Below are 17,063 nucleotides of genomic sequence, written 5' to 3' on the forward strand. Positions count from 1 at the left end.
TTTGCTCTTTTTTTTTTTTTTTTTTTTTTTTTTTTTTTTTTTTTTTGACAGAGTCTCACTCTGTCACCCAGGCTGAAGTACAGTGGCACAATCTCGCCTCACTACAACCTCTGCCTCCCGGGTTCAAGAGATTCTCTTGCCTCAGCCTCCTGAGTAGTTGGGATTACAGGCACCCACCACCACACCCAGCCAATTTTTGTATTTTTAGTAGAGATGGGGTTTCACCATGTTGGCCAGGATGGTCTTGAACTCCTGACCTCGTGATCTGCCTGCCTCAGCCTCCCAAAGTGCTGGGATTACAGGCGTGAGCCACGACACCCAGCCGGTTCTGCTCTTTCCTTAATTCTCCGCTGGCTCAGGGGAATTGAACATAGTTCCCAGCCAAAGGTGCCCATCAGCTGTGGCTGGAGAGAACAGAAGCATTCCAGACCCTCTGAATCAGGGTCTCCAGCTCATGTACACATGTTCTTTACAGTTCTACAGTCCACAGCAATATCTACTTCTGGCTGAGACCCATGAGATTGAAAGACGGAGCTGCATGGAGGCCGAGCTTGGTGGTTCCGGACTCAGGGAAGTGACACCCTGAGACACGTGGGGATAGATCCTAGCGGAGGTGCAATGCAGGATGTGCGACAGAGCCAGCTCTTCAGAGGAGGATGCCTCACCTGGGTGTCCTGGAGCCACAGGGACTGCAGGCCGGCGGGCTGTAGCTTCTTACTGCTGCCCCCTGTCTTGACCACCTGCTGGCCCACAAAGGGGGAGATCAAATGGTGAAATTTCCTCACCAATGGCCCTTCTGGCATCCCTGTGGGCAGAAATGGGCAAAAGAGGCCACGGATTTAGCTCATTTATCTCTAGCATCTCTAACAAGTGCCAAGCAACCTCCACGCCACCATTTTTGCTGCCAACTAACTTTAAGAGCAAATATAGCCAAAAAGGGAGTGTGGCTGGGAGGGGGTCAGATCATAGAGAAGACCAGCTGTGGCAGGGTGTGGCAAACTTAGCAGTAAAGGCAACCCCTCTTACCCTTCTTCATGCAGCAAACACTTATTAAGCACCAACAGTGTGCTAGGCAGCACATCATGGGCACCATCCACTTTATTCCTGACTGGCAACTGCCACACCAGGAGCTGGCCCTTGTTACTTTTTGCCTGGACTGAGAGCCTCTAACACCTCCTGACTTTCTCTGCGCCCCCTCCTCCCGCTCTCAAAAAAAACAGCCATTCTGACCCACTGCTGCTGACTGATTTCCCACTTTTGAAGGGACTGGATACTGCCCTCCAGGACCACCGACCACTCACATGGGGGAGGTGTGCATGGGATGACCAATATGCGGACAGAGCTCAGAATCGTGAGACTCCCAGCCATGTAGTTAAGCCCAGCTTAACTTCAGATAGTTATCTCTGATCACCGAGAAAAGCCGTGGTTCTGTTTTAATGACCACGCAGGGCTCCCAGGGCCACCTCTACTCTCCCTGCCCCAAATCATCCCAGTCCACTGAGAGCCGCCTACATAAGACAGTCTGAGTGGTCTACACCCGGGCTGCTAGGGCAGAGGAGACCCCCAGTCTCACCCAGGGCAGCTGCCTAACCACCTGTTCCTGCACCAGCCTCTCTGTAAGTTATGATGAAAATCGAAAAGAACTAAGTAGATATCGGGCACGTGATAGCTATTATATTCCAGTGATCCTAAAACACATTTTAGAATACTTTTAAAATCTCAGAAAGGGGGATGGCTCACAATCTGAGCATTCTCATAGTTTCAGCGGCAATACATTCAATAACGTGCATCTTACACTCGCTGGTGCCGATTCACTGAGAGGTTCTATTTCCCCTCATCAGGCTTTCGAGAGACACTCTACAGGGAATCCTCACAAAACCTCCAGGCTGGAAGGAGACGTGCCAAACGCTGCTGACCATAACCAGTTGGAAGCCTGATCCTCTCCTACGCGGAAGCTTCTGGAAAAGCCTTCATCTGAAATGCATCAAGTCCTTAAAAGCTCTGGACACGTGGGCATGTTTCCTTTAGGGATTTTTACGGAGATGCACAGGTGGGAAGCAAGCCGCCTCTGCAACAGCCTTTAAAGATGAAACGCGGAGCCGGAAGTGGTGGCTCACGGCTGTAATCCCAGCACTTTGGGAGGCCGAGGCGGGCGGATCACGAGGTCAGGAGATCGAGACCATCCTGGCTAACACGGTGAAACACCGTCTCTACTAAAAAAATACAAAAAATTAGCCGGGGGTGGCAGCGGGCACCTGTAGTCCCAGCTACTCGGGAGGCTGAGGCAGGAGAATGGCGTGAACCCGGGAGGCGGAGCTTGCAGCGAGCCGAGATCGCGCCACTACACTCCAGCCTGGGCGATAGAGCGAGACTCCGTATCAAAAAAAAAAAAACAGATGAGACGCGGAAGGGGCTTCGAAGAGTCTCTGCGGATGCCGCGCCCCGTCCTCGGGACCTCCCTGCCCGGGGGCTACCGACGAGCTCGAGGCTGGCTCTGCGCCAGCCAGGGAAGGGGAGGGGTGTCTTCGCCGTTCTCTTCCGAGTGCCCGAGGGGGGTCTAAGACCACTGCTTTCCCAACTCTGCCTCGGTGTGTGGCGAGAGGGGCGCAAACGCGGGCCTGAGGGTCACTGGGGTCCTCCAGACGTGGGCAGCACCTCCGCAGGCTGCCGAGACGGAGCAGGGCCCCACGCCCGCCCTCCCGTCCTGTCCCCTCCCGACTTCTCCGCGAGGCCGCGGATCTACCGGAGGGCGGACGGCTGCACTCACCGGCTCCGGGTGGGTGGCACCTCGGCCCGACCCCGCACTGCGGCGCAGCCCGCACAGCCGCTCCAGCTGGGGGCGGAGATTTCCTGGGGCCGCGGCCCACAAAGGCTCCGTCCTCCTAGGGGACGCCCCTGTAGGTGGAGGCTGCGGGGCTCCTCCCCTAAGTGGGCGTGGACTCCGGCCTGGAGGCGGTGGCGGGCTCGTAGCTACGCGCCGGGTGCGCGCAGGCGCGGGGTTTAGCTCCTGGGAAGGGGGTCGAGGCTGCTCACTTGCGGGTGGGCGAGGGGTTCTGTCCCCGGGGTCGCTGGAGGCGGAGCTGCGTTACAGGGTCGGGAGTGAAAGCCGAGGTGGAAGAAGGCTGCAGGCTGGGACTAACATTGAAGAGATGCTCTTGGAACTTCTTTTTTTTGGCGGAGGAGACAGTCTCGCTCTGTGGCCCAGGCTAGAGTGCAATGGCGCGATCTCGGCTCACTGCAACCTCGGCCTCCTGGGCTTCAGCGATTCTCCTGCCTCAGCCTCCCGAGTAGCTGGGCTTACTGGCGCCCGGCTAATTTTTGTATTTTTAGTAGAGACCGGATTTCACCATGTTGGCCAGGCTGGTCTTGAACTCCTAATCTCAGGTGATCCACCCGCCTCGGCCTCCCAAACTGCTGGGATTACAGGCGTGAGCCACCGCACCCGGCCCTTTTGGAACATTTCTTGTCTCAAGGAAACAGTTGTAGGGAAAAGTTAACCCTCTTAGCCAATGGATCGGAATGGGACAGCCTGGGTGTTCCCACAATGGCAAGCCTTTCGGTGGGTTCTGCTTTGCCTCCGAGCCTAATAAAGTATGGTGCAAAGGAAACGTGGTCAAGACTGTTGAAATGTTGAACGGGTGGGATTTTTTTTGCTTTCTATTGTTTGAATATTATTACTTGAATTTTTACTATAAGCAAATTTTGCTTAAATATTTGTGTATTAAATTTTTTATTTCAAAGAATAAAAGAGATAAAACAATAGGCTGTTTAAAGATACATGTTTTCTTGTCTTTAGTTCTCGAAGGAGGATGGGGAGCCAGCGCTCTCCAGGAAGTTGGGAGGAAAGTTTGAGGAACTCCCCAGCAGGTGTTCAGGAAATAGGCTGGGGTGAAGTCACCATGGACCCTAGCTGAGGGGGCCCTGGGGAAGGACTTAGTCAGCACAGGGAGACAGGCCCAACCCACCACCGTCAGAGACATGGTTGTGTCCTACTGATTGAGAGGAAGGGTACAAGTGGCCTTCCCACAGTGGTCACCTACTGAACAGATTAGGGCAGGAGGTGAGGAGAGGGAGGCCTGGGGAGGCCTAGGGTATAAGGTTCTCATCTAGAAAGGCATCTGGAGGCAGAGGGGATGAAGTTGGAGGGTATGGGGTTTGCAGGAGGCATCCCTCAGAGAGCCTCTGGTCCCCCTCTTTCTATATCTGGCCTTTTCTGGAAAATAACGTCCCCACCCTCCCAGGACGCCCCTGCTATAGGATCAGGCTCATCACAATGGTAGCTTCTGGAACCCCTAGCTTCCCTTTCTGTAGACTGGCTGAACTGGGAGGGAAGCCATAGCCGTAATTCTCACCTCACCTGGTGGAATGAATGCCTGGTGCCTAAAGGGGTTCTTCTGAGGCCAAGGGGCTATGCAATTGAAAATCAGATGGTTCACAGCTTGGCTGTGTCGTTGATTATTATTGTTCATTGAGCACATACTATGTGCAAAACACTGTTGTGAGCGCTTTGCATATATTACTTGATTATTAGTTGTGGGGATACAAGCAAGTCATAGTATCTCTGACTTCATTCATTAAATGGGCTATCTATTAAATGGTATTATAGAAATATTACAAAGCCACACTTCTCAAACTTCAATGTGCCGATGAATCCCCTGGGAACCTTGTTTACATGCAGATTCTAAAGTCTATACCAGGGCCCAAGATGTTGCCTTTCCAGCAAGCTGCTGGGTGATGCTGATGCTGTTGACCTAGGGGCCACATTTTTTTTTTCTTTTCTGTGATGGAGTTTCACTCTTGTTGCCCAGGCTGGAGTGCAATGGCGCAATCCCAGCTCACTGCAACCTCTGCCTCCTGGGTTCAAGGGATTCTCCTGCCTCAGCCTCCTGGGTAGCTAGGATTACAGGTGCATACAAGCATGCCCAGCTAATTTTTGTATTTTTAGTAGAGACGGGGTTTCTCCAGGTTGGCCAGGCTGGTCTCGAACTCCTGACCTCAGGTGATCCTCCCATCTTGGCCTCCCAAAGTGTTGGGATTACAGGCTTGAGCCCCGGCCCTAGGGGCTACATTTTGACAAGCAGCAAGAATTTAGAGCACAGCGATTGACAGTTGGTAGACACTCAGCAAATTGAGTGAATGATTCAATGCTTCCATGTTGAGTGAATGATTAAATGAGATATTAGCTAGGAAACACACATAAACTGTAAGTACATGCAAGTACTGTGCAAGCATATGCAATCATCATTCTAAGACAAAAAGGCTGAATAATCTGCCTGGAAAAGGCCAGCCTGGAAGAGTGACTCCACAGAGGAGTGGCTAGAAACCTGCTCCCATACCAGGCTGCCTGGGTCCACAACCCACCACTCAGCTGGGAGAGCCTGGGCAAGTAACTCACCCTTTCTGTATCTCAGTTTCTTCATCTGCAAATAATGATCTTACTGATTTATTATTTATTTATTTATTTATTGAGGCAGAGTCTCAGTCTGTCGCCCAGGCCGGAGTATAGTGGTGCGATCTCGGCTTACTGCAACCTCTGTCTCCCAGGTTCAAGCGATTCTCCTGCCTCTGCCTCCTGAGTAGCTGGGATTACAGGCGCCTGCTACCACACGCTGCTAATTTTTGTATTTTTAGTAGAGATGGGGTTTCACCATGTTGGTCAGACTGGTCTCGAACTCCTGATCTCAGGTGATATGCCCCCTCCTCAGGCGCCCAAAGTGCTGGGATTACAGTCCTGAGCCACCACGCCTGACCCCTGTGTGAAATCTTGAAATGATTCACCTCCATCACTGCACTGGGTCTGGTCACTGCACTGGGTCTCCAGCACTGGAGCTGGTGTATAGCAATCACTAAACGTTTTAATAATTATTATTTGTATTATTAGTAGTAGTAGTAGTAGCATTTGCCTCCTGGAGTGGGGCAACCCCCAAGCCCACTGGAGTGGGCCTCAGCTCCGAAAGGACTGGCGCCCACCTTTCTAAGAGGCGTGGAACCAATTGCTCCCCCTGCCTTTGAGTCCTTGTTTTTTTCCAACAGAGCTAGAGTTGTAATGCACATGAAAATAGATTAAAATACAGCCGCCCCAAAGAATGCAAGGAAGGGAGTGAAAGAGAAAAACACTAGGATCCTGTAAGGGATTGAATTACTGCTGAGAGTTTGGGGATTCTGAAGCACACAGGGAGGGTCCGTATGGCTCTAGGAGCACCACAGGGGCAGGGGCTGAGCGGATTCTGGAGGTTCTTCCAGTTGCCCCTCTTTTGGGGTACGTGGCCGTGGACAGTAAGCCCTATTCCTCAATGTCTCTAGGTCTTTCTTTCATCACGTATAATTCGGGAGAATTTGGAACCAAGGATTCTCCTCAACTTCTAGAAAGACACCGAAGGACTTCCTCTTGGACTGCCGGCTAATCCCAGACTGGGCAGGGCTTCCAGGCTTGTTGATTTCCCCTATTTAGGAGACTCAAGAGTGGGGTGTAAAAGCCCAGATTCTGGAGTGAAATAGATGTTGTTTGAACCCTGATTTGCACTTACTAGCTCTGTGACCTTCAACAAGTGACTTAAAATCCGTGGGCCATATCTTTTTTATGTGCAAAACGTGAGTGGGGGGATATGGAAGTGTTTCCTGCGGCTGTCGAAAGCTACCAGCAGCGTTTGACATGCAGTCGTGTTCAATAAGCAGCAGGCAATTTTTGCTGGCAGCATTTCGGGGCTGCGCAGGGATTGACGGCTGGAAAACTCAGGCTGCAGCGGAGGCTGAAAGGGAGAACACGTGCGCCCCCACATGGTAGGCGCATTAACTGCAAGGGCGTACTCGAGGTGGGTTCCATGGCCTTCCGGTGCGGGTGGCTGGTCAGTGAATGTTGCTCTTCCTCACACCAGCTCTGTGGATTTGGGCAAGTTCCCTTGACTGAGAGACAAAAGGGTTTGAACCAGATGGTCTCGAGACCCGACATGATTTGTAAATGAGTCAGGCACGATATCTCAATCTGGGCTTCCTTTCCTTAGCAGAGTTCAGTTTTCTTGGTTCCATTCAGTCTCTCAGGCCAGCTGTTGGAAACTTAGGAGTGCTAACTTCCCAATCATTAGCAGTTTGTCTTCTGGAAGAAGTTTAGTTTCCAAGGCTACTTTGAGGAACAATGCTCTTTGGATGTATAATTCTGGAACCTTTTTTTTTTTTTTTTTGAGACAGAGTCTCACTCTGTTGCCAGGCTGGAGTGCAGTGTTGCGGCCTCTGCTCACTGCAACCTCCGCCTCCTGGGTTCAAGCAATTCTCCTGCCTCAGCCTCCCAAGTAGCTGGGATTACAGGCACGCGCCACCAGGCCCAAGCTGATTTGTGTACTTTTAGTAAAGATGGGGTTTCACCATGTTAGCCAGGCTGGTCTTGAACTCCTGACCTCATGATCTGCCTGCCTCGGCCTCCCAAAGTGCTGGGATTACAGGCATGGGCCACCGCACCCAGCCTCTTGGAACCATTTTTTTTTTAACCTTATTAATTGGGACACAATGACGACACTGCTTTCCATTTGAGACTCAAGACATCAATGTTATTTATTTATTTATTTATTTATTTATTTATTTATTGTTTTTGAGACAGAGTCTTGCACTGTTGCCCAGGTTGGAGTGCAATGGCGTGATCTTGGCTCACTGCAACCTCCGCCTCCTGGGTTCAAACAATTCTCCTGCCTCGGTCTCCCAAGGAGCTGGGATTACAGGAGCCCGCCACCATGCCCAGCTAATTTTTTGTATTTTAGTAGAGATGGGGTTCCACCATGTTGGCCATGGCTGGTCTCAAACTCCTGACCTCAGGTGATCCACCCGCCTCAGCCTCCCAAAGTGCTGGGATTACAGGTGTGAGCCACCGCACTCGGCCAAGACATCAATCTTGAGTCTCCAGAAAGAGCATTTTCAAATCTTGGGGCCCTGAGGTGTCATCTGTACCAATGAGACTGTNGCACTGTTGCCCAGGTTGGAGTGCAATGGCGTGATCTTGGCTCACTGCAACCTCCGCCTCCTGGGTTCAAACAATTCTCCTGCCTCGGTCTCCCAAGGAGCTGGGATTACAGGAGCCCGCCACCATGCCCAGCTAATTTTTTGTATTTTAGTAGAGATGGGGTTCCACCATGTTGGCCATGGCTGGTCTCAAACTCCTGACCTCAGGTGATCCACCCGCCTCAGCCTCCCAAAGTGCTGGGATTACAGGTGTGAGCCACCGCACTCGGCCAAGACATCAATCTTGAGTCTCCAGAAAGAGCATTTTCAAATCTTGGGGCCCTGAGGTGTCATCTGTACCAATGAGACTGTGTGAGGCCCAGAGAGAGAGGTGAGTCATTTTCCTCCAATTTGTGATTCCATAGCTGCTGGTCCAGTCTTGGACACCTGAAGCTGCCCAGGCCAAACCATTTTACAGATGAGGATGCTGAGGTCAGAGCAGTTGGGTGAATGGCCCAACAGCACGCAGCCAGCCCATGACCAAACTTGAGCCGGAAGGCAGGTCTCAGAATTCCCTGTTGTGGGCACTTCCAGTCCCCTCCTTTTTTTTGAGGAGGCAGAAGCGCAGGTGTCTATTGATACAGGATCCTTCCGTGTGTGTGTGTGGCAGTGGCCCCTTCTGGAGGCCCCAGGACCCAGAGAAACCCACAAGCCATTGAAAAACAGTCAGAAAGCATCTAAGTAACCATCCATTTAGTATCTGTCACAAGGCCACAAAGTAAACTAAATGGAATGTCTTTGCCTTAGGTGGGAACCCAGCTTGGTGTATTGACTCTCTGGTACTTGTTAGCAGAGATGAACAGTTATGGTTTTTGTTTGTTTGTTTCTTTATTTATTTATTTTGAGATGGAGTTTCTTTCTGTCACCCAGGCTGGAATGCAGTGTTGGGATCTCGGCTCACTGCAACCTCCATCTCCCAGGTTCAAAGGATTCTCCTGCCTCAGCCTCCCAAGTAGCTGGGATTACAGGCACCTGCCACCACCGCCAGCTAATTTTTGTATTTTTGGTAGAGATGAGGTCTCACCACATTGGCCAGGCTGGTCTCAAACTCCTGATCTCAAATGATCCACCCGCCTCGGCCTCCTAAAGTGCTGGGATTACAGGCGTGAGCCACTGCGCCTGGCTTGTTCATTTTTAAATTGAGGTATAATTTTCATGCGGTTGTTTTTGATCTATGAAAAATGAGGAAAACCCCAAATGACTAGTTAAAACTACTTCAAAACATGGGACCTGTGCTGGGTGTGGTGGCTCACACCTCTAATCCCAGCACTTTGGGAGGCCGAGGTGGGCAGACCACTTAAGCCCAGGAATTTGAGGCCAGCCTGGGCAACATAGTGAAACCTTGTCTCTACTAAAAATACAAAAACATTAGCCAAATGTGGTGTTGACACACATCTGTAGTCCCAGCTGCTCAGGAGGCTGAGGTGAGAGGATCACTTGAGCCTGGAAGGTGGAGGCTGCCCTGAGCTGTGATTGCACCACTGCACTCCAGCCTGGAGGACAGAGCAAGACTGTCTCAAAATAAAACAAAACAAAACGGGGCCCATGGCAGGGGTGAGAGTAGGTAAAGGGGACTTTCCTGATGGGAAGATTGGAAGCCACTCTGAGGAACCCCAAGGAAAGGTATACAATGGGTGACTGTGGAGGATATCCCAGGGGATGCCAGCCCAGAGTCTTCAGCAGGGCCCGGGCCCCTCAGAGGCTATACAGCTCCTTCCAACGGAAAAGCATGTTAGGGGCACTCTGGACCCATTGCTTTGCTCAGCAGAGCCCTGGCCTCGTTAGGGTTCTGTGATTTCAGTGTTTACTGACTACATCTATCCTCCATCCCGGCTTAACCATTTTAGATCATCAAGAACCCTAGAAGTAATGGATATTTTCCATTTTTATTAAGTTCTCAAGGAAAAGGACAGAGGAGGAACAATAAATCTCAATTATTATTATTATTATTATTTATTTTTTGAGATGGAGTTTCAGTCTTATTGCCCAGGCTGGAGTGCACTGGCGCAATCTCGTGTCACTGCAACCTCCGCCTCCTGGGTTCAGGAAATTCTTCGGCCTCAGCCTCCCAAGTAGCTGGGATTACAGGCGCCCACCACTGCACCCGGCTAATTTTTTGTTTTCTTAGTAGAGATGGGTTTTTGCCATGTTAGCCAGGCAGGTACCAAACTCCTGACCTCAGGTGATCCACCCCCCTCGGCCTCCAAAAGTACTGGGATTACAAGAGTAAGCCACCATGCCCAGCCATTTTTTTTTTTTTTAACATCTCTAATTACAACTCACTTTCAGCAAATTCATCTTGAAGAGGGAGCACAAGAGACTATGGTATCTTTCTTGTACAAACATTATGCTAATATTGTTCACTAGTATTGTCCATAGTATTGAGCTGCTTCTGAATTAACTCCTTATGTCAGTCATTCACTGATTAGGAAGCTGTGACTGGTTTAGTTGACTTGAAAAGTGATTAGAACTGGTGCATCCTGTTGCAAACTGCTTATAGATCCAGTGGGGTGTCTGTGTGTGTTTCTGTGTCAGAGGGAGGGAGAGGGAAAGACGTTTATCAGGCAGAGAACCGCAGCCACAGCTGTAGGATGGAAGACAGTCATCCCAGAGGGAATGGAGTGAGTGTGAGTGTATGAGAAGTGCCTCATTTATCACTCATCTTGGGACAGGAGAAGCCCCCTTTTTGTGTTCATCTGAAAACCCCCCGACCTGGAGCTTGCGATCATGAGCACCAGTGTCTCACAGGCTTTTTTGGTTCTTGTATTCTGGTTAACTTGGAGCACACCTGTGCCATCAGTGCTTTCTGCAAAACTAACCCCCGCCCCCCACAGTCCCGCCACCCCCGGGTTTTAGCCAGAGGAGTGAGCTGGCAGTGCATAGACCAGAAAAAAGAATGGACTTTGAAAAATGAGGTCTGTTTTACTATCATCTTCGCTTTGATGATTTTATTCTTACTTGTTCTCAAATAGCCTTTTTGCAAATGCCACTGCCACTGCTATCTGGAAGAGCAATATGAAAGTCACACTGGAGTCAGAGCTTAGAGAGCAGCACCATGTCCCTGGAGGATAAGGGAAAGGGCCTCAGCGACTGAAACGAGAGCAACAGTGTAAAGTGGCGGACAGAGCAGAGAAGGAGGTTCCTGGAGGTTCGCTTCCCAAGCTAAGCCTCGCAGGGATGACGCATACTTGTATTGTTACAGGGTGATGGAACATTTGTGCTCCAGCTTCAAGCAAGCAAGGCAAGGATGCAACCTGAAGAATAGGTGCCAATGTCACAAAATGATAAAACAAGCAAACCAAAACCAGAACACCCAGTCCCACTCCGAAAGAAAGAGCTTTCCGAATGGCTGCGTCCCGTGCACTCAGTCCACGAGTGAGAGCTGGGGGCTCTGCAGTGGGTGGTTTGTCCTAATACTCCCCACCCCTGGCTCCATTTGGTACATATTCAGAGATTGTAAACTTATTATTTTGAGATGAAGTTTCGCTCTTGTTGCCCAGGCTGGAGTGCAATGGTGAGATCTCGGTTCACTGCACCCTCTGCCTCCTGGGTTCAAGCGATTCTCCTCCCTCAGCTTCCTGAGTAGCTGGGATCACAGGCATGCACCACCACGCCTGGCTAATTTTGTATTTTTAGTAGAGACGGGGTTTCTCCATGTTGGTCAGGCTGGTCTCAAACCCCTAACCTCAGGTGATCCACCCACCCCAGCCTCCTAAAGTGCTGGGATTACAGGCATGAGCCACTGCACCTGGCCTAAACTTATTTTCATTACTGTTAAGCCAAACACAATCACAGCATAATCACAGCTAAAATTAACTTTGTTACTGCTCACCTATCTTAGAGGCATTTAAAAGTCTAATTTTAAAGATAAATGCGCTCCTTAATTGTTAAAAGACTTGATGTGGGTTTCAAAAGGTTTTGTTTGTTGTTTGAGACAGAGTCTTGCGCTGTTACCCAAGCTTAAGTGTAAGTGGCATGAGCTCAGCTCACTGCAGTCTTGACCTCCTGGACTCAAGTGATCCTCCCACAACCTTCTGAGTAGCTGGGATCACAGGGGCATGCCACCATACCTGGCTAATTTTCTAATTTTTTGTAGAGATGGGGTCACCCTATGTTGCCCAGGTTTGTCTCGACCTCTCAGGCTCAAGCAATCCTCCTGCCTTGGCCTCCCAAAATGCTAGGATTCCAGGGGTGAGCCACCGTGCCTGGCCCCACTCCATACTTTTAAGATGAAGTGGTTAAGCACCCCTGTGGCCTAAGGAGGTGAAGACAAATGGATAAAGGAGAGGAAGTGCCGCCTTCTCTCTCATTCTTGTGAGGCATCATTTGCCCCTTAGCCTGTTTGGATCAGACCATAAAATGGCAAGAGCTCCTTGTCCTAGAGGGACCCACTTTTAAGTCGGAAGGGGCTAGAGAGAACATTTTCTTCCAGGCAGGTGGAGTCTCATGCTCCAGGCCCTGTTGTCTGGAGGAGGGCTCTAAAAATGCCCTCAGATGGTTGGGAGTGGTGATCCATGCCTCCAATCCCAGCATTTTGGGAGGCCGAGGCGGGAAAATGGCTTGAGCCCAGGAGTTTAAGACCAGCCTCGGCAACAAAGCAAGATCCCATCTCTACAAAATAAAAATTAGCTGGGCATGGTGGTGTGCATCTGTGGTTCCAGCTACTGAAGAGACAGGCAGGTGGATCGCTTGAGCCAGGTAGGTCCATGATGGCACACAGCACTCCAGCCTGAGCAACAGAGCAAGGCCCTATCTCAATAAATCAATAAATACATTGAGCAACTTTTGTTGGACCACAAGGAACTTTGTTTATGGATAGGTACAACTGTCTCCTAGGAAATTAAAGCCCAGCGGTGACACCCATCTAATGTCTGACATTAGCAGGGCTGGGATGAGTGTTCTTTTCAGGATCCACTGCTACCAAAAGAGGGAGCCTTGGCCAATGGCCAAAAATAAAGGAAGCAGCCGTGAGTGGGTCAGTGGATCCATGGCCTCAAGATTCCCCAGGAGAGAAGAGCAGTGCTGAACCTCCCAGTGAAGACCACTGAGGGAAGAGGAGGGAAAGAGGAATACAGATAAATTTATTAGTTAAATACTGATTTTACAGCCATTTCACCTTAAGACAATGTTAACAGGTTTGTGGGTTAGGGAGGGTATACGAGGGGGCCTTTGGAAGAAAACAATGTAAATGATGATTAAAACAGAATCTTGGTTCAAAGGTATTCTCTGCTACAGCCAGTAGGATTTTGGAGTGAGGGGGCTGGGCGTGTGGGAGGCGTAGTAATGCCACAGTCAGCTACAGCTCTGCTGAGAAAGAGGAAGGAGTCTCCATGAGCTCCAGCGTCAGGGGCGGAAACTGAGCGATGTGCAGAGGAGAAGGCAGCGGATCCCAGAGCAGCTCAGAGTCGGAGGCTCCCTCCAGGCCCCCTGCCATGTCCTAGCAGTCATCTTCTTTCCATGACTTGTGTTGTGTTGTGTTTGTTTGCTTTGAAATCGTGTTGCAGAATCTCTGGCTTTTTGCCTCCTGGACAAAAGACTTCTGCCAAGGCGAGGCTGCAGGTCCAGAGGGACTCTGGCTGCCACCTGACCAAGGACCAGGAGGAGCAGACAGCAGGTGGGTCAGCCTTTGGAACACTCCTGCCCCCTGAGCAGGACTCTGTCCACTTACACTCTCCCCGGAAGGATCTCGAGGCCCGGCTAAGTGTTTGCCAGACTGGCTTGAGCAGCAGAACGTTTTGTTCTTACTCAGAACCCCTCTGTGTGTGACAGGGTGAATGAAGGGCCTGCAGTGAACTCGAGGGGGAGCCGTTTGGCTAAGCTACCCAGCTCTGGTTTTGCCAGGGGAGGGACATGTACAAGCTGCAGGCAGAGCTGAATCACTCAGAGCAGGAGAAGGGATTTTTATTTTGAGAGACGTTGGAAGTGAAGGAGCAAAGGCCGGCAGCAGGGGAAGGTGCCTGGGGGAGAAGTTGCCAGCTGCAGGTGGATGAGGCTGCGCTCTGTGGCGGGTGCAGTGCTCCTCTAGCTCCCCAGGAAGTGTTCGGTCACTTCTGTCACATCCCACAGTTGTGGAGACAGATTTGGTATTGGGGATGCAGGGTGGTGCCGCTTCTCAAGCGGATGGATGGGGCAAGGGCCTCTCCCCAGGGGACCGTCCATCCAGGTATATGGCAAACAGATGCCGTCATTTGGGCTGGAGCAGGGATCCCAGGGCCCAGCCCTCCGCTTGTTCTCAGAACCCTGGTGCTGGAAACACAATGCAAAACCCACCGTCTAGGCCACAGCGGTGAACATAGGGGACAAGGACATCTTGGGAAAGAAGTCTCCAACTCACAGGGAGATGCAGTGTGCTCATGCTGAAGGCTGGGCTCCCTCCAGTCCCACCACCGTATAAAGGCATCCAAGAAAATCCAACACCCACTTCCCCTAACCGGATGGTCAGCTTCAAGTTTCTTCCCAGTTGTTGTTCTGGAGTCATTCCCAGGCAGAGGAGGCCGGTCCCTGGGAGCCCAGGGCCTCCTTCTTCGCAGTCCTCCACGTCCCAGGTCCGTGCAGGAATTTGAGGAGGGAAGAGGGAAGATTATGCAGTGATTATGTCCCCGTGACTGTCAGCCAAGACCAGGCTGTTCCAAGAGTCCTGCTTGGAGCTGGTCTGTGGAGACTGGCTGACGGGAGACACATAGCCTTGTGGGGAGAGCTTCAGGGCCGAGAGGACCGGGTGGATGGAGGGCCCGTGGCCAGACATCGCGCTGACCGAGAACGTCTGAAAAGCAGAAAGCACACGATGAGGCCCATGGAGACGCTCCTGAGGTAGGGGAGGGTGCCCTACTATGCAGATGTCGCCAGGATGGCTCCCGCCCTCAGGAAGGGACCAAGGAGCGCGTCTCTCTGTTTCTCCTGATCCCGGTGATCTGGGCACGAAGGGTCTGGGTGACGCATCCGCTGCTTCTGAGCACAGTATACAACCAGGGCTAGGACCCTGTGGGCCTGTGGCTACTGTGGCTGCCCAGAAGGCTCTGATGGTTACAGGCACACTTTCTACCATCCCACCACTACCACATCCACTTTCCAACAGAGAAGCCGTCCGCCCGGCCCAGAAGGGGCTCCTGCTGCCCCTGGTTCTGTGGGATCAGGTTCTCCCAGGCAATAAGAAGCTCTTAAGACACAGCCTCTCTCAGTTAAGAGCAGAGGCAAGATTAACAGCAGGGGCTGGTCAGAGGAGACTGTGGTCAAGCTTGGTGCATCCTGGTCCCAAGAGAGGGAACTGCAGAGGGGACGAGGCAGGGAAGCTGAGATGCCATCATCCTCCACAAGAGGGGAACCTGGGTTGCCCCGGGTGTCCCCTGACACACGTGCAGAGCTGGGCCTCATGAAAGTGGCATCCTGCCTGTGACCTCCCACCAGCCTGCCCTCCCTGCCCTCTGCAGGGTCCAGGCCTTTCCCCATGCCAGCTTCCTCCTCCTTCCCCACCCTCTCCTGTTGAAGTCTAACCTCCCTGAACGTAGGAGACAGACTTGCCTAGAGAACCTCTGCTCTGCCTCCCAGGGCGGAACCACGTGGTTCCTCCCACAGCGGAACCACGCCTCCCCTCGCCCCAGCAGGCAGTCTCATTCAGGCTGTACTTGTGCGTTGTTTTCCTCCCCTGCCACCCATGCTGTATGCCAGCCCCGGACTCCCCTCTCTTTGTTTCCAAAGATAGTGGCACAGAGGAGCTGTTAAAAAATTGTGAGTCATAATCGTGTCCACACCACCATAGCTTGATAAGATGTCCTGAAATACAGCCGCATGCAGAGGCCCCTAGCCTCGAGGGGCCCTGAGGGCACCACGCAGCTCAAAGGCTGCAGCTTCCTAGCCCAGAGGGTAGCTCACTGCTTGCACCTGTGAGGCCTGGCTGCAAGTCCCACCCAAGACTAGGCTGGCCCCTGGGACTCTGCAGTCAGCCTCCCCACAAACAGCCCTGGCGCCCCACCCGTGGTGTGTACCTGGGACACGGAGCTGCTGTGCCCGTAGTGAGATGACAGGCCGGGTTCTGTCTTGATGGGGCGCATCTCCTCGCTGCTGCTGGTGGTGGCACTGCTGGAGTTGCTGGAAGCACCGCTGGCGGAAGGAAGGCTCTCACTGCCTGAAGGACCTGGAATGAAGCAGAGTCAGCACACCCAAATCAGCGGCAGGGACAAATGAACAGAGACAAATGAACAGAGGGCAGCAACAGGGATGGGTCTGTGCTAATGGCTTTATCTACATGTGTCAGGGAGAGCAGCAGGGGTCCTTATCAGTGGAGAGTTACAGTTCTCACAGGGATGGCTTCTTCCCCCTATCTCATCTCAAACCCTTGAGGCCACATGGGTTTCAGGATTCAAAACTTTAAAAAAAAATTCTTCCTCATTCAACTTGAAGATTCAAATTTTTTAAAGTCCAAATACTGTGTATTATAGAATACCTCCAGCAGGGCCTGAGATAATACCCTATAATTAAATACATTAATATCCCCACAGCAAAGCATGTGAATATCATACTGAATGGGGTAAACAGAGACTATCAACAGCCTTGTGTCTGTTCAAAGTAGGTTTGCTGCCAAATCTAGCTTCCTGGGTTTGGAATTCTGGACCGGGGATGGCGCACCTGAGCCGAATGTCTTCTCTACCTGTGACTGCTACGTGCGAGGAAATAAGGTTGCCCAGAGCACATAGGGTACTCGGCAGCAGCAGGGAAGCAGGAGGAGAGGTGGAAGACCACAGGTGTGAGGCACTGAAAACTCCGGGGGGAAATATGCCTGCCAGAAGGGGCAAGCCATGGTTGAATCTAGAAAAGTAGAACTTTGATCATGTCCTTGGTAGTGGAAAGGGCCAATTTATCTGACTCTGTCATGCCTTAGGTTAGAAGATAAATTTTCCATCAGATCAGCCAATTGATTTTCTCTGAGACTGTAGCATTGACCAGTCCAGTCTTTAACTGGGTAGCAGTACTGAGTGGGGAATGTTTTGGTAGGGAACATAAATGTATGAAAGAACAGCCCTTGTTCTTTCATACATTTATATATAATTTAATAAATACAAATAAATATAATATAAATTTAA

At 51.3% G+C, this 17,063-nt stretch overlaps 2 protein-coding genes and 1 pseudogene across 4 annotated transcripts in view; all 3 read right to left on the bottom strand.

Moving 5' to 3' along the window:
* The window catches only part of NEIL2 (nei like DNA glycosylase 2), a 20,180-nt gene extending 17,256 nt beyond the window's left edge, over window positions 1-2,924 (bottom strand). Inside the window, exons 1-2 of one of the 3 annotated variants that reach the window (XM_017883698.1) lie at window positions 2,768-2,924; window positions 666-805 (exon numbers count right to left, since the gene is read on the bottom strand). In XM_017883698.1, the coding sequence (XP_017739187.1) occupies window positions 666-803 (138 nt within the window). In that variant the 5' untranslated portion in view covers window positions 804-805; window positions 2,768-2,924. Of the gene's footprint in view, window positions 1-665; window positions 806-1,795; window positions 2,144-2,767 lie in introns of those variants that run through there. The other 2 variants (XM_017883699.1, XM_017883700.1) reach the window with 2 other exon arrangements.
* A 7,937-nt stretch (window positions 2,925-10,861) lies between these two features.
* On the bottom strand, window positions 10,862-11,642 carry LOC108536685 (putative uncharacterized protein C8orf49; annotated as a pseudogene).
* Window positions 11,643-13,047: 1,405 nt separating this feature from the next.
* The window catches only part of GATA4 (GATA binding protein 4), a 58,272-nt gene continuing 54,256 nt past the window's right edge, over window positions 13,048-17,063 (bottom strand). Inside the window, 2 exon segments of the mRNA XM_017883701.1 lie at window positions 13,048-14,749; window positions 15,969-16,117. Coding sequence (XP_017739190.1) covers window positions 14,567-14,749; window positions 15,969-16,117 — 332 coding nt within the window. The 3' untranslated portion in view covers window positions 13,048-14,566.

The sequence above is a fragment of the Rhinopithecus bieti genome, unplaced genomic scaffold (assembly GCF_001698545.2).
Source record: "Rhinopithecus bieti isolate Rb0 unplaced genomic scaffold, ASM169854v2 scaffold_13857, whole genome shotgun sequence".
Classification (NCBI taxonomy): Eukaryota; Metazoa; Chordata; class Mammalia; order Primates; family Cercopithecidae; genus Rhinopithecus; species Rhinopithecus bieti.